The sequence below is a fragment of the Phacochoerus africanus genome, chromosome 5 (genome assembly GCF_016906955.1).
Source record: "Phacochoerus africanus isolate WHEZ1 chromosome 5, ROS_Pafr_v1, whole genome shotgun sequence".
NCBI lineage: Eukaryota > Metazoa > Chordata > Mammalia > Artiodactyla > Suidae > Phacochoerus > Phacochoerus africanus.
The window spans coordinates 28,216,768-28,231,778 of record NC_062548.1 but is presented as its reverse complement, the minus strand read 5'-3'; the positions used below and the strand labels follow the sequence as shown (position 1 = coordinate 28,231,778).

General features: G+C 39.9%; 1 protein-coding gene across 1 annotated transcript in view; it reads left to right on the top strand.

The window, feature by feature from the left end:
- LOC125128403 (phospholipid-transporting ATPase ABCA3-like) overlaps positions 1-15,011 on the top strand; it is a 165,099-nt gene that overhangs the window by 133,759 nt on the left and 16,329 nt on the right. Inside the window, exons 25-27 of the mRNA XM_047782758.1 lie at positions 1,645-1,832; positions 4,380-4,505; positions 4,755-4,949. Of these exons, the coding sequence (XP_047638714.1) occupies positions 1,645-1,832; positions 4,380-4,505; positions 4,755-4,949 (509 nt within the window). The remainder of the gene's footprint in view (positions 1-1,644; positions 1,833-4,379; positions 4,506-4,754; positions 4,950-15,011) is intronic.

The window sequence follows — 15,011 nt, the reverse complement described above, 5'->3', positions numbered from 1 at the left end:
CCTGCTGTTGATTTCCTTCTAGTGTATTTTTCACTTCAGATACTATATTATTCATCTTACTTCATTCTTCAAGTACTCTCTTTGTTAAACATTTCTTGTAACTTCTCCGTTGGCATCTTCATTCTTTTTATGATATCTTGGATCTTTCCTATCATCATCCTGAATTCTTTTTTAGGTAGATTGCCTATCTCTTCTTCATTTTAGTTGTTTTGGAGGTTTTTTCCTTTGTTCCTTTCTCTGAAAGCTATTTCTTCTTTGTTTCATAATGTCTAAATGTCTAAGTTAATGGTCCCCTTGAGAACAGGTGTGTAGATAGAGTAGCTGGTGCCCCATACTGGAGTTCTTGGGCAGGGGTGGCTCATGTATACTCAGAGAACATGATGGCAGTGGTATCAAGCTACCTCTCCTTAAGCCAAGTGGTTGCTAGGGATAAAGTCCATGAAGGAGGTGGCAGTGGTTCATGGTTCACAGGACTGTTATTATAGCATGGGGGGGGGCGTTGCATCAGCTCCTGCAACCCCTCCCACTACCAGGCAGCTCTCAGGACCGTTTACTATACTGGGAGGTCATCAGCTGCTCCTGCAGTCCCTCCCTTTGGCAGTAAGACTCTGAGGACTGCCCCCTGTAACCAAGGTGGCTGGCGCCATTCCCATGGTCAGTTTTTTCATTTGACCACTCTGAAGTCCCTCTCTGTAGCCCCAAGGATGAGGGTTGCTCCCTGGCAGTTGCTAAAAGGTGCTCTCTGTGGCCACGGGATGTGCACTGTCCTTGAAGTTCCTGTGTGGTTCCCTCCAAGTTTGCTAACTATACTTCAATTTTAAAAAGAAAAGAGAACATTAGACACAGAAAAAATAGCCAGAAGAACTAAGCAGACATTTTTCCAAAGAGGACATTCAAAATAGCCAGCAAATACATGAAAAGGTGCTCAATATCACTAATTTTCAGAGAAATGCACATCAAACCTAAAATGATATATCATCTCACACCTGTTAGCCTGTTAGAATGGTTATCACCATAAAGACAAGGGGCAATAGGTGCCGGGAAGGGTGCGGTAAAAAGGGAACACACATATATTGTTGGTAGGAATGTAAATTGGTACAACTACTGTGGAAAATAATATGGAGGTTCCTCAAAAAGTTAAAAATAATACCTAGTATACCATCCACCACTTCCACTTCTGGGTATATATGTAAAGGAAATGAAATGGGATTTTGACAAGTTTCATGCACTCACGTTTATTACAGCATTATTCTCAATATTTGTAAACAACTCAAATGCCTATCAACAGGTGAATGAAGAGTGTTCTAATTTGATTGTTTCACACATACCTTCCAGTTTTCCCAGCACCACGTAAGGAAGGAAGGAAGGAAAGGAAGAGAGGGAGGGAGGGAGGAAGGAAGGAAGGAAGAGGAAAAGAAGAAACCTAGAGAAAAAAATTATTGACAGGAAAACAGTGTTATAATAACCATAAATATCAGGGAAAATCAAATAAGAGATAAAATATTAAGCCAATTAGTTTTTATAATGTATATGTCACTAAATCTACCTTAAAATTAATTTTTATCCTGTATTTCTTCATATTTAGTGTCATTTTAGCTTTTGTATCAGTTTTTAAAGTAATGCTTTCTCTTTTACCACCCTCAGTTACTGAGAACAGTGTGTATAGTTTTGGAGAACACGGGATTGCGAAGTTTTTGATTTCACTGGCTGCCCTGGGCTTAATTTTTCTGCTCTTGCTGTTTTGTCTGGAAAGTACATTCTGGAGCCTGAAAAACTTTTTCTTTCATAAAATTGTATTTGCTGTCTACAAAATATTCAGGAAACGCAAGAAGGTGAGTAACATACCTTTAGATACAACTCAAAGAAAGTTCAGTGTTAGGCCAGAACATATTAAGTTACTTATTCATACAACTATACCAAGATCTACCTGGGACCAATCTGAACCACAGGTCTTTCATTTTAGTTTGGATTTCAGGTTCTAAACTTTGAATGCTCTGCCAGGAAGAAAATAATACATTTAAGTGATTTTTATTATAGAAAGTTCTGCCTTGTTCACGGTCAGTCTTTGAGATGTATTGGTTATGATTATAGGACTGACTTCTTTAAAAGTGTGTAGAATTCCAGGGTTTCATGGCCTTGACCTATCAGATTATTACCTATTGGTTTACATAGCTCTCATAATTCCACATAATCTCTGAGTTTTGCCAAGGATTTTTTATTTTAATGGTCCATTCATTCAGTAACTGAGTTATCACTGATCTATTCTTGAACCTCTCTCGAGGCAGAAAACCTACATTTGTCTCTTTCTGACTTTCTTTCATTCACCCTAATCCTGTCTCCAGGTCCTGCTCCAGGGTGTCTCTAGATATTGACCATAAATTTCTCTGAGCCTGCATAACTCTAATATTTCAGAAGGAAGTATATCTCAAGACTATAATGGCCTTTGCTTCCACCTGGAATTCTGACTAGCATGAAGAGCATTTACCTAGAGTTTTAGTTGCCTGCTTTATGTTGCGAATTTATGCATAGAACTACATAATTAGAAAAAAGTCCTGTTCTATCTACTTTTACGCTAAAACCCATAGAGATGTTATTACTCGAATCAGAAGATGTCTGGTCCCACATGACCAACAAAAATAAATTTAGAAAATTTGAGCAGCATGTAATAGACATGATTTTCTTCTTAGTGCCTAGAATTAAACAGAGGAATGTTATGTTGAGACTTTTTTCCTGCCCTGACTTTCTTAGGCTGAGACAATAGCCCCTGAACCATGTCACACGTCAGGTATGAAACAAGAAGTATAATGAGTATGGAGGGAGATTTTGTGATAATGAGAATACTCAGCTCGTATGCTCTATTTGTCACTGCCTCCTGAGTAGAGAGAAAGAGCAATACCAAGCAAAAGAATAATACTTGGAATTGGCCAAGGCCTCAAAATTTATGTAGTAATCTCATGATCTATTCTGCTTAGCCTTAGTATCCTTAAACATAAATAAACTGAATCCCCTGTTTCAAGCCAAAATGTTCAATCTTAGTTTTAACATTTCAAAGTGAGAAATAGTCATGAGTATCAATGAAAAGTAAAAGATTGTTCATGAATCATGAAAAGCGAAAGACATTAAATATAGAATTCTTTGTTGACAGATTTTTCTTCTAACACTTTGCCTATATCACAGTACTGCCTTTTAGCTCCCATTGCGTTCATGGTATGGGGTACTGATTTCATGAAAAGTCAGCTATTAGTCCTTTTTTGTCCCCTTGCATCTAATGAGTAATTTCTCCCTATCCAAGTTTTATATTTGTCATTAACTTTCAATAGTTTATAATGTGGCTTATTATGTATCTCTTTGTGTTTAAACTTAGGAGAATTTTAAATTCCTAGACGTACAAACTCACATTTTCATCAAATTTAAGAAATTTTTGGCCATTATTCTTCATTTGTCAACATTTAACATCTATTTATGATTTTTTTCAAAAGAAGCTGTCTGCAAACTAGGGAAAGAAACTGTCTTAACCTGATAAGTGGCATCTATTTATATGTAAAGCTTACAGTAAACCTAATGGTGAAAGACTAAATGTTTTCCCTTTAAGACTGAAAATGACACAGGGATGTTCACTCTTAACACTTCCATCAACTAATTTTGAGATTGGGGGGGAAAAAAAGCAATTAAAGCAGCTCTCTTCTCACTCTTGATGAGCATGTTTCCTGAGCTGAATATATTCTGCTGCTCCATTACCTCCTTAATTTAACCATTACCATTAAATCAGTACTTGAAGCGAATATAAGCAATTCAACACAATAAAATTTTTCTCAAGCAGTACAAATTTCTAGTCACAATACACCCCATGCTGTTTCATTCCTACACATCTTTCGCTGAGCTCCCACTGCTGATGACAGACGTTCTTCCATCCCCACCCTACCTTCATTCTCTCAATGTATCTTCTGTTTATTCTTCAAATTCATCTCAGACTTCACCTTAAGGGGCCATCTCTCAAAAAAAAAAAAAAAAGGAGTTCATTTTTCTCCTCTCTTGGATCTCATGGTCTCTTGAACATATTTTAATTGTAGCAAACCACAGGAAATAATAATGTTATTGATAGGGCTTTTGCTCTCCACAGAGTGTCCATGTTCCTGGCAAGGACATACTGCTGACCCAGAGCCGTTGTAGAGAATCTTGTTCATGACTGTAGTTTCTAAAACTCAAGAATAAATCTGCGCCTAAGAGTCCAAGAAATTGATAAGGCTCTTTGACATTATTCGAACATATTCTGACATCTTTGCCATCACTCCTTCCGGTCAGCTTTCTTAAAGCCCCCCGCTTTAAACCAAGATGTCTAATGTTTATCCACACCTGTGATCCTTGTCTTGAAAATACAGGCCACCGTGTCCACCCAAGTGATCAACGAGTATGTGGATAAAGATGTAGAAAATGAAAGGAAGAGAGTCCTGGCACTGTTACCTAAGTTGAAGGCTGCCCCCGTGCTTCTTAGTGAACTTACAAAGGTAAAGTGATTCAACGTCCAACCTTGTCCTACCATCTAGCAGGGAACTGCCAGGGTTCTGTTGGTAGTATTACTAATTCATTGAAGTTGTGCGGGTTCTAAGTGCTCTATGGTAAACCAGAGGGCTGACAGAGGAAGAGCTCTTGTGAAACTGTCCCGGGGCAGCAGTCCACAGGGGTCTGAGCTTATGGCTGTGGCTGATCCATAATCAGTGCTTCAGTACACTGTGGTGCTTTTTTCATTTTCTCAGATTTATTTCAAGTGTCCAGTTGTAATGGCTGTAAGAAACGTCTCCCTTTTAGTCCAAAAGTATGAGTGCTTTGGATTACTTGGATTAAATGGAGCTGGAAAAACCACTATATTCAAAATGCTGACTGGAGAGGAGACCTTAACTTCTGGCGTTGTGTTAATTAAAGGCAATAACATCACGGAAAATATCCGAAAGGTATTTCTGGATCTAATCACGGAGTCGGTACCGTAAGGGAGGAGGTACCCAGACAAGCAGGTGTGGGGGGAAGAAAAGCTGGAAGCATATGCATACATATATGTATTCTTTGATCAAAGCAGCAGACTCCAGGGACAACGATAGTCATGATAACATCCCAACTTTGGGAAAAGGCAAATATTCTTTGAGGCGGAAACAAAATCTGAGTACCTGTAAACAGATCAAATGAGAAACAGAAGAGCAGTTATTTCACTTAACCTGCTGTGACATAATTGGAGTCTGGTAGAAAACAATAATTAGAAAAAGCAGTTGTGAAAGATATTGAGAAAGTAGAATTATCAGCATTTAGGCTGATATGAGTTTGGATGTGAGTTAGATGGGAAAAGAAAGTAACCTAAGGAATCTACTTAGAGCCAGTGAATGAGAGTGTCATTCACCCAGAGAGTAAACACAGGAGATGAGTATATTCGGAGGAGGATATGTTGAAAGTTAGATGTCTGTGACACATTTAAATGGGAAATACCCTGGACAATTGGAATTTATGATGGTGAATTGATAATGCAATAGAAATCTCTTGGGATTCATCAAAGTACAAGTGAAATGAAACTGTGGAAGTAAATGAGATAATCTCTAGGGAGTGTGTATAATAATGAGAAGAAAGATTTGAGTTGAATCTTGAGGACTATCAACAACAACTATTCTATGTTGACAGATACGGAGAGAGACTAACTAGAGTTCCCTGGTGGCCTAGCAGTTAAGGATCCTGCATTGTCACTGCTGTGGCACAGGTTTGATCCCTGGCCTAGGAACTCCTGCATGCCATAGGTGCAGCCAAAAAAAAAAAAAAAAAAAAAAACCTGTCTTTTTTTTTTTTTTTTTAACATTCTATGTCTTTTGATTTGAGCATTTAGTCTACTGACATTTAAGGTAATTGCTGACATTGCCATTTTGAACGTTGTTTTCTAGTTGATTTTGAATGTCTTCTTTTGTTCCTTTCTTTTCTGTTTTTTCTTCTGTGATCTCATGGTTTTCTTTTCTGTTATGCTTGTGTTCTTATGAATCTATACTTTTCATTTGTGGTTACCCTGTTTTTCAAGTGTGTTAACCTTCCTATATCTACTTGCTTTAGACTGGTAGTCATATAGGCTCAAACACATTCTAAAACAAAACAAAAAAAATTCTACGTTTTCTTACTCTCTTCCCTGACATTTTATGATTCTGATGTCCTCTTTTACATCTTCATCTTTATCCCTTTGCAGTTCATTTTAGGTATCATCACTTTGACATTTTTTTTTTAATTTGTGTACTGGCTTATTTAAGTGATTTACTTTCCACTTGTGATTTTCTCTTTCCTATAGATCTTGCTTCTTTTTTTTTTAGGGCTACACTCATGGCATATGGAGGTTCCCAGGCTAGGGGTCTAATCAGAGCTACAGCTTCTGGCTTAAGCCACAGCCAGAGTCATGCCAGATCCAAGCCAAGTCTGCAACCTACACCACAGCTCACAGCAACACCAGATCCTTAGCCCACTAAGCAAGGACAGGGATTGAACCTGCAACCTCATGGTTCCTAGTTGGATTCTTTCCACTGCGCCATGACAGGAACTCCTTAAGAACTTTCAATATTTCTCTTAGGATAAGTTTAGTATGGCTGTATTCTTTTAGCTTGTCTGAGTTCTTTATCTCTCCTATTCTAAATGATAATCTTTCTGGGTAAATAGCCTAAGGACTATAAATGTATCATGCCAACTTCCTCCTAGCTGCAATGTTTCTGTAGAGAAATCCGCTGATAGCCTTATAAGGGTTCCCTCAAAATTAACTTTTTCTCTTGCTGTCTTTAGAACCCTCTCTTTAACTTTTGTCATTTTAATCATAATGTATCTTGATATAGGTCCATTTGGGTTATCTTTTTATCTGTGCTTCCTGTACCTGGATCTCTCTTTCTTTCTTCAGGTCGGGGCAGTTTTCAGCCATAATGTCTTCAAATATATTTTCAATTCCCTTTTCTCTTTCTCCTCCTTCAGGGATCCCTATTGTGCATAAATGGCATGGTTGACATTATCCCATAACTCTCAGATATTGCTTTCACTTTTTTTTTCATTTGTCTTTCTGTCTGCCTTTCTGTTTAAGTGATTTCCATTATTCTGTCTTCCAGAATGTATTCATTCTTCTGAATTACTTAGTTTGCTATTTATTACCTTGCACTTGACTTTTGTCTCAGCAAGTAAGTTTTCTGATTTTGATGGGCTCCTCTTTATACTTTCTAGTTCCTTTTTACAGTGCTCTGCATTTCTATCACTAGCCTTAGCATTCCCTTCGCATTTTTATTACCATCTTTTTGAACTTGGACTCTAGTAATAGACTGGAGAGGTAAGTTTCATTATGTGTTCTTTCAGGGGAATTATCTTGTTCTTTTAATTGGTAATGGTTCCTCTTATTCTTCATTTTATTTCTCTGTATGAATTTTGGAGACAGTTGCATATTGTGGTCTCAAAGGGCTGTTTTTGTGTGGGATCATCTCTGCATAGCCTGTGTGAGTCTAATATTTTTGGTGCAAGGGCTGTTTTTAGTATGGATGCCTGCCACATCCTTCCTCAGTGTGGGCTGGCCATCATCCCCTTGATAAGGGTGTGATTGGTGTTGTGGTGACCAGAGCCTGCACTGGATATTGAGTGGGGGCTTCTCTTTGCTTTGTGGCTGTCCTAGGCCTGTCAGAGGCAGGATCTTCTCCCCAGTTGTTGGAGTAGAAGCTCCCAGATCCATTTCTGAGCCGCAGCATGAGGTAGGTAGGACTGGAGTGCTCCCCAGAGGAGCCACTGACTAGTACTCTGGAGGAGCTGTCCACTGGGAAGTGCACTGTGTGGTGTCACCTGTCACCTGTTGTGTGGGCTCAAAGGTACAGTGTTGTCTTTATTGCCCCCAGCCCCCACCTCAACCATGGACATGGAGGCAGATAGCCTCGGGGTCCTCAGACACTGTACTCACCAAGCCACCAGTGCAGATCTGCCCGTGCAGATCCACCAAAGTCAGGCATGGGGGCTGCTATAGTCACACACCTTGACACACTTTAGGAGCTACAGAATTAACCCGAACCTTGGTCCCACCTCCACTTGTGCATGCTCATAAAGCCTGAAACTGCTAAGGCTGGACCTGCCCCAGCCACCAGAATACCACTAATATGCCCAAATGTCTTTCAGACCCTGAGTTTACAGAGCCATGGGCTGTGGAAGAAAACTGCTGAAGTTCCACTACCACTGGGACAACTGCTTGTATTTCAGCCCTCCTTCCAAAGTCACATGGCCCTTGGGGATCAGCTCAGATTTCAGCCCCACCTCCACATGTGAGTAATTCACCAGCACTTCTAGAAGCAGAGCTGCCCCCACTGTGGTCATGCTGAGAATGAGGCTGCTGAGGCAGGTCCTGCCCCTCCCTTCATGTGCATCAATAATGGGGCTTCTATGGTGAACCTTTCCGTGCATACTCCCAGTTGCACAGGCACACTTCAGGCCCTTCAGGCTGTCCCATGCAGCCAACCCTAGTCCTCTGCTAAGGTCAGTCTGTCAAAGCCTGAGTTTCAGAACCCAGCCCCGATGTGCACCACCAGATGTGATAGACTACAGCGTGGTGGCCAGAACCATCTGTGCTGGTCTCTGTTCTGCCTGCTGCAGTCTGACTTCTGCACTCTCCTCGGAGCCTCTGAAGCTCCCTTTCTCTCCCAGCTGATCTCCCAGCCAGCAAAGGAGGTTCTCAGAGTAAGAGAACCTTTCCTCTTCACAGTGCCCTCCCAGGGGTGCAAGTTCCATCCCAATTCCTTCTTATCTCCCATTTGTCCAACCTGGTTATGTGGTCATCTTTTTTTGCAGCTTTGGTTGTATGAGATCTTCTAGCATTCAGTAGATGTTCTGTGAGAATTTTTCCACACTTTTTTTTTTTCCACTGTGCTCACAGCATATGGAAGTTCCTGGGCCAGGAAGTGAACCTGCATCACAGCCGTGACCCTTGCCACAGCAGTGACAACAGCAGATCCTTAACCCTCTGAGCCACCAGGAAACTCCACATGGATTTTTCATGGATTTGGGGAAGGAGGTAAGCTCCATCTCCTATTCTGCTATCTTGATCTCGCTCTACCTACATCTTAAGGGTTCACAGTTTCTCAGCTTTCTCAGTTTCTGTGTTAGAGATTCTGTACTTTGTGAGTGGTGAAAATTTGGACCCCACATGCAAACCCAGCTTATCCTCTATTTCCACTGGATTTTATTTCTGCCCATGGCCTGGAAATTTTTTAAACTCTAAGCTATAATTCCTCTCCAAAATTCTTGCAGTGTTCAGGTCCAAAGGCTTGAATTTTTTAGTGTACTTTTATTTCAACTTAACTCCCTTTAATATTTCTAGTGATGATAAGGTGAGAAGATTTTTGTTTGGGGAAATATTTATCTCTCGTTTTTAAAGCACAAGTTTTCCGGATTTAGTATTCTTGGTTGGCAGCTTTTTCTCTTGCTTTTTTCAAAATTCTTTTTGACAGTTTGATTATAATGTGTCTTGGTCTGGATCTCTTTATCTTTTTCGGCTATCTTTCAGCTTCCTTGATCTAGATGTCCTTCATTCCCTAAATTTATTATGTTCTCAGACATTTTCTTTCTCTTTTTTTTTTTCTTTGGGGCCACAACCATGGCATATGGAGGTTCCCAGGCTAGGGGTCCAGTCGGAGCTATGCTGCTGGCCTACACCACAACAGTGCGGGATCCAAGCTGCGTCTGTGACCTACACCACAGTGCATGGCAACGCCAGATCCTTAACCCACTGAGAGAGTCCAGGGATTGAACCCGCGACCCCATGCTTCCTAGTCAGATTTGTTTCCACTGCACCATGACGGGAACTCCTATGACAACTATTTTAATTTCTTTGCCATGTAAACCATTTACTCTCCATTTTATTAGGGTCAGTTTTCTGAATATTGTTCTTTTATTTATAAAAATGTTCTTCATTTTCCTTGGCTCTTTGTGTTAAATAAAAAAACATCTCTGGAGTTCCTGTTGTGGTGCAGCAGAAACAAATCTGACTAGGAAAACATGAGGCTGCAGGTTTGATCCCCGGCCTCGCTCAGTGGATTAAAGATCTGGCGATGCCATGAGCTGTGGTGTAGGTCACAGACACAGCTTAGATCCTGCCTTGCTATGGCTGTGGTGTAGGCCAGAAACTATAGCTGTGGTTCGACCCCTAGCCTAGGTACCTCCATGTGCCACAGGTACAGCCCTTAAAAAAAAAAAAAAGCAAAACATAAAAGTGAAGACAGTTTTTTTGTAACAGCCTCCAAACTGGAAACAATCCAAATTCACAGCAGACTGGGTAAACAAATTATGGGATACCCAATGGAATACCACACAGCAATACAATGGGCTGACTCCTGACGGATGCCACAATGTGGATGGATCTCAAAACATTTAATGTTTGATGAAAGAATATGTATTAAAAATTTATGTTATTATAATAGAACTTTGTATAAAAGATATATGTTAAATTAATTCACAGTGGCAGAAATTATATCAATCATTGATATAAGTGTAGGAGGAATGAGAGCAGGGATTACAAAGAGACAATAAAAACTATTGAGGCTGTTAGATACACTGTCCTAATTATGGCGAGTTTCACAGTTGTATGTATATATCAAATTTATCATATAATTTAAATACAGTCTGCTGTATGTCAGTTATACCTTAACAAAGCTATTATCAGCATATGGTGGTGACTGGTAGTAAAATAAAAACATTTTCAGGGAAAAAATATGAGATTTATTACTACCAGAATAGTCTTGCTAAGGGAAATACTAAAGGATTTATACTTCAAGAATAAATAAAAAAACAAACAAACAAACAAAAAACTGTCTTGTTCAGAAAAAAAGAAAACTGATCCATGACAAAAGGTTTGCAATGAAAGAAGGAATGAAAATGCAAAGTGATAAAACTTGAGTCTATGTCAATTTACGTTGATTTTTAAAGTATTAATGAGAATTATAAAATAGTACTGAAATACATGACAATTCCCCAATATAAGTTCCAAAGATAGTAAATGAAATTAAGGTGTTCTTATTTGCATAGGCCAGGGGTACAGTAGAAAAATTCATTTTTTATTTTGTTAAGAGTAAACCTATTTTATGTTTTAGAGTAATCACTAGTAGATAGAAGCAGTATATATAAATTTCAAAAGGAGGGATGTAATGATTAAAAAGCACTCAATCAATCCAAAATAAGCCAAGAAAAAGAGAGTAACCAATACATGGGACAAATAGAATACATAAATTTAGTTGACATAAATAAATTCACATATACGAGTAGTATAAGTGAACTCAACATTAAAGGACCAAGATCAAAGTTTGGATAAAAGTAAACAAAGAAAAAAATTAAGCTATATTCTCTACAAGGGGCATATTTTAAAGTTTGTTTTTTGGTTTTTTTTTTGTCTTTTTAGGGCCACACCTGTGACATAGGTGGTTCCCAGGCTAGGGGTCAAATTGGAACTGCAGCCACTGGCCTACAACTCAGCCATAGCAATGCAGGATCCGAGCCACATCTGTGACCTAGACCACAGTGCACAGCAACACTGAATCCTTAACCCACTGAGCGAGGCCAAGGATCAAACCTGCGTCCTCATGGACACTAGTCAGATTGTTTCTGCTGAACCACAATGGGAACTGCAGGCATATTTTAAATAGAAGGAAAATTTGAAAGTAAATGAAGAGGGAATTCCTATTGTGGCTTAGCAGTAATGAAGCTGACTAGTATCCATGAAGATGCAGGTTTGAGTCCTGGCTCCTCTCAGTTGGTTAAGGATCGAGTGTTGCCATGAGCTGTGGTATAGGCTGCAGATGCAGCGTGGATCCCATGTTGCTGTGGCTGTGGTGTAGCCTGGCAGCTACAGCTCCAATTCAGCCCCTAGCCTGGGAACTTCCAAATGCCACAGGTGTGGCCCTTAAAAAAAAAAAAAAAAAAAAGGTGAGAAAATGAAGAGAAAAAGATATACTGTGAATATATTATTCCAAAGAGTAGGGCTAGCTATAACATTAGACAAAACTTTAAGGCAAAGATTATTATAATTTCCATCAGAAAAACATAGTTTAAAATTTTAGGTGTCATTGTTCCTGTTGTGGCTCAGTGGTAACAAACCTGACTAGTATCCATGAGGATGAAGCTTCAATCCCTGGCCTCAATTAGTGGGTTAAGGATCTGGCATTGCCATGAGCTCTCGTGTAGGTTGCAGATGCAGCTCAGATCCTGCGTTGCTATGGCTTGAGCATAGGCCAGCAGCTGCAAACCCTATGGCATGGGTATGGCCCTAAAGGAAAAAAAAAAAAAAAAATTAGGTGTCTTGAGAATATAGTCTCAAAATTTAAGAATAAAAAAGGGGGGCATCAAAGGAGAAACAGATACTTATTGTAGCAGCTAATTCTAATGATGCTGTTTTTTCATATAAGGAATATTTATAAGAACAGATCATATGCTGGAGGAAAGCAAGGTTTAATTTCAAAGCTATATGAATATGTATTTATAGGGAGTTGCCATTGTGGCTCAGTGGTTAACGAATCCGACTAGGAACCACGAGGTTGCGGGTTCGATCCCTGGCCTTGCTCAGTGGGTTAACGATACGGCGTTGCAGTGAGCTGTGGTGTAGTTCGCAGACGTGGCTCGGATCCCGCGTTGCTGTGGCTCTGGGGTAGGCCAGCGGCTACAGTTCCGATTCGACCCCTAGCCTGGGAACCTCCATATGCCACGGGAGCGGCCCAAGAAATGGCAAAAAGACAAAAGACAAAAAAAAAAAAAAGATACATGAATATGTATTTATAAAAGATGCCATTAGAACAATACAACACTTTGTAAATATCAGAACAAAATAAAAAGATCTTATTATAAAACAACCTTAATACAAAACAAGGTGGAATTCTAGCCTAAAAGCATCAAAGATGACAAAAGGGGCACTAAGATTAAAGGTGACATTTATAATGGAGATGGAAAGGTTATGAATAGTTTTTGCACCAAATGACACAGAAGAAACCTCCCTAAGGCAGACATTATAGTAGATATAAGAAAAAAAACATGTAATACATGAAATGCTTAACTCTCTTTTTAGTCCAAGACAGATCATGTCAATAGAAAATAAACATGGACAAAGAATATGTAAGCAACATATTCAATATGGTAATATAATTGATATATATCAAATTCTACATCTCTCAAAAATAATTCACTTGTATGACCATTTTAATGCTATATATTAAAAAATATATCCAAATCTAAAGTATATAGTATATGATTGTAATTGAATAAAATAAAGCATAACAAAGTTAGAATATGAAAAGGCTCTCCTATTTTGAAATTTAAAAATTCATCATTAGGTAATTCTTGCATTTAATGAAGTATTATAAAATTTCTACAAAATAATAAAACAGTATATGTCACAGATTATGATGTAATAAACCTCTACCCAGAATAATGTGTAATTTTATATATACTCATTTCAATTTTAAAAGAATAAAATAAACAACTTATAAACACCTGGCTCAGAAAAAAAAAATGAATGGAAGGAAAGCACATAAAAGTATAAATGTATAAAACAAGTATATAATTGGTATGTAAAAATATAAAGTCAGCTAACCAATGAATAAGTCAGATCACTAGAACTTTGCAAAAAACAAAAGATAAACCTATTAAAACTAGGCAGGGGTGGGGATCAAGATGACAGAGGAGTTAACATATGGTACTTGCCTTCTCCCACAAACACATCAAAAAAAAAAAAATTTCACATGTAGAATGATTTGCACAGAACATCTACTGAATGCTGGCAGAACCTAAGACCTCCAAAAAGGGCAAGAAACCCTCCACATATCTGGGTATAACAAATGAAAAAGAAGAGAAAGAAAGGAATCAGGAGAGACCAGCATTCCTGAGGAAGCTGTGAAAGAGGGAAAGAATCTGTATCCCGGGAAGCCTCCGAATTGACAAGGAGATTCGCTGGGATAGAGGGGAGCCTCAAAGCCTTGGAGAAAAGTGAAGCAGCAGGTCAGAGGAGGGCAAAGCAGAGAGACAGCCACAGGCTTCATCGCTACGTGAGACACTTGGGTGGCTGGGAGTTGAGACTCAGGCTTCAGAGGTCAGTTCTGGGGAGAGGACTAGGGCTGGCTATATGGAGACAGCCAGAGGGGACCAGGGAGCTGTGCACAACAGGGGAAAAAGTGTGGGAAGAGGCCTGGCCCACATGAGAAGCAAGGCAAATTGTTGGGGAGGGCGAGAGAAGGGCAGGACTGCCCCAGGAATATCTTTCTCTGTGCACGCTCAGGCTGTCAGGCGCCTTTTGAGTGGGCTATAGGGGTGGGTGCAAACCCCTGCAGCCATTTCAGACTCCTGATCTGGGGCACAGCCTGCCACCACTAAAGTTCCCATGATCAGGCACCACCTGTGGCCCCAGTCACCTCAGGGGTCGCCACTGAGGAAGGCCCTGCAACTGAGCACCAGCCATTGCCCTGACCCCCTGCCCATGCACACACCCCACTGTTGTTGCTGCCCACCTCCTTGAGGATCACTGCCACTGCCCAGGGCCCTGAACCCAGGAGTAGCCTGTGCTCCCACCTTCCCACGGGTCCTTCCCACTGCCAGGGGCCTGGCAACAGGACACTGGCTATAGGCCCTGCCCATTGCCCCCATCTCCTTGAAAGCATGCATAGGCTATACACCTGCACACCCCCATCAAGGGGATAACAGCCTGTACACACTGAGGAAAGAGAAAAAAAATTATGGAAACCAAAAGAAGCCCTCCCATCGAAAGAAAACACACACACACATATATGTATACATACAGATATGGCCTTCACAAGCTACCCAGAGATGCTCCCACATATCAACAGTCCTCCAAGACTACTGAAGATAATTGTTTCCCCTAAACCAACAAAAAGAATATAAGCAAAATGAAGAGGCACAAGAACCATTCCTATTTAAAAGAAAAGGAAAATTTCTGTGAAGGAGCAATGAAACAGACCTCTGCAGTCTAACAGACACTGAGTTCAAAAGGGAGATAA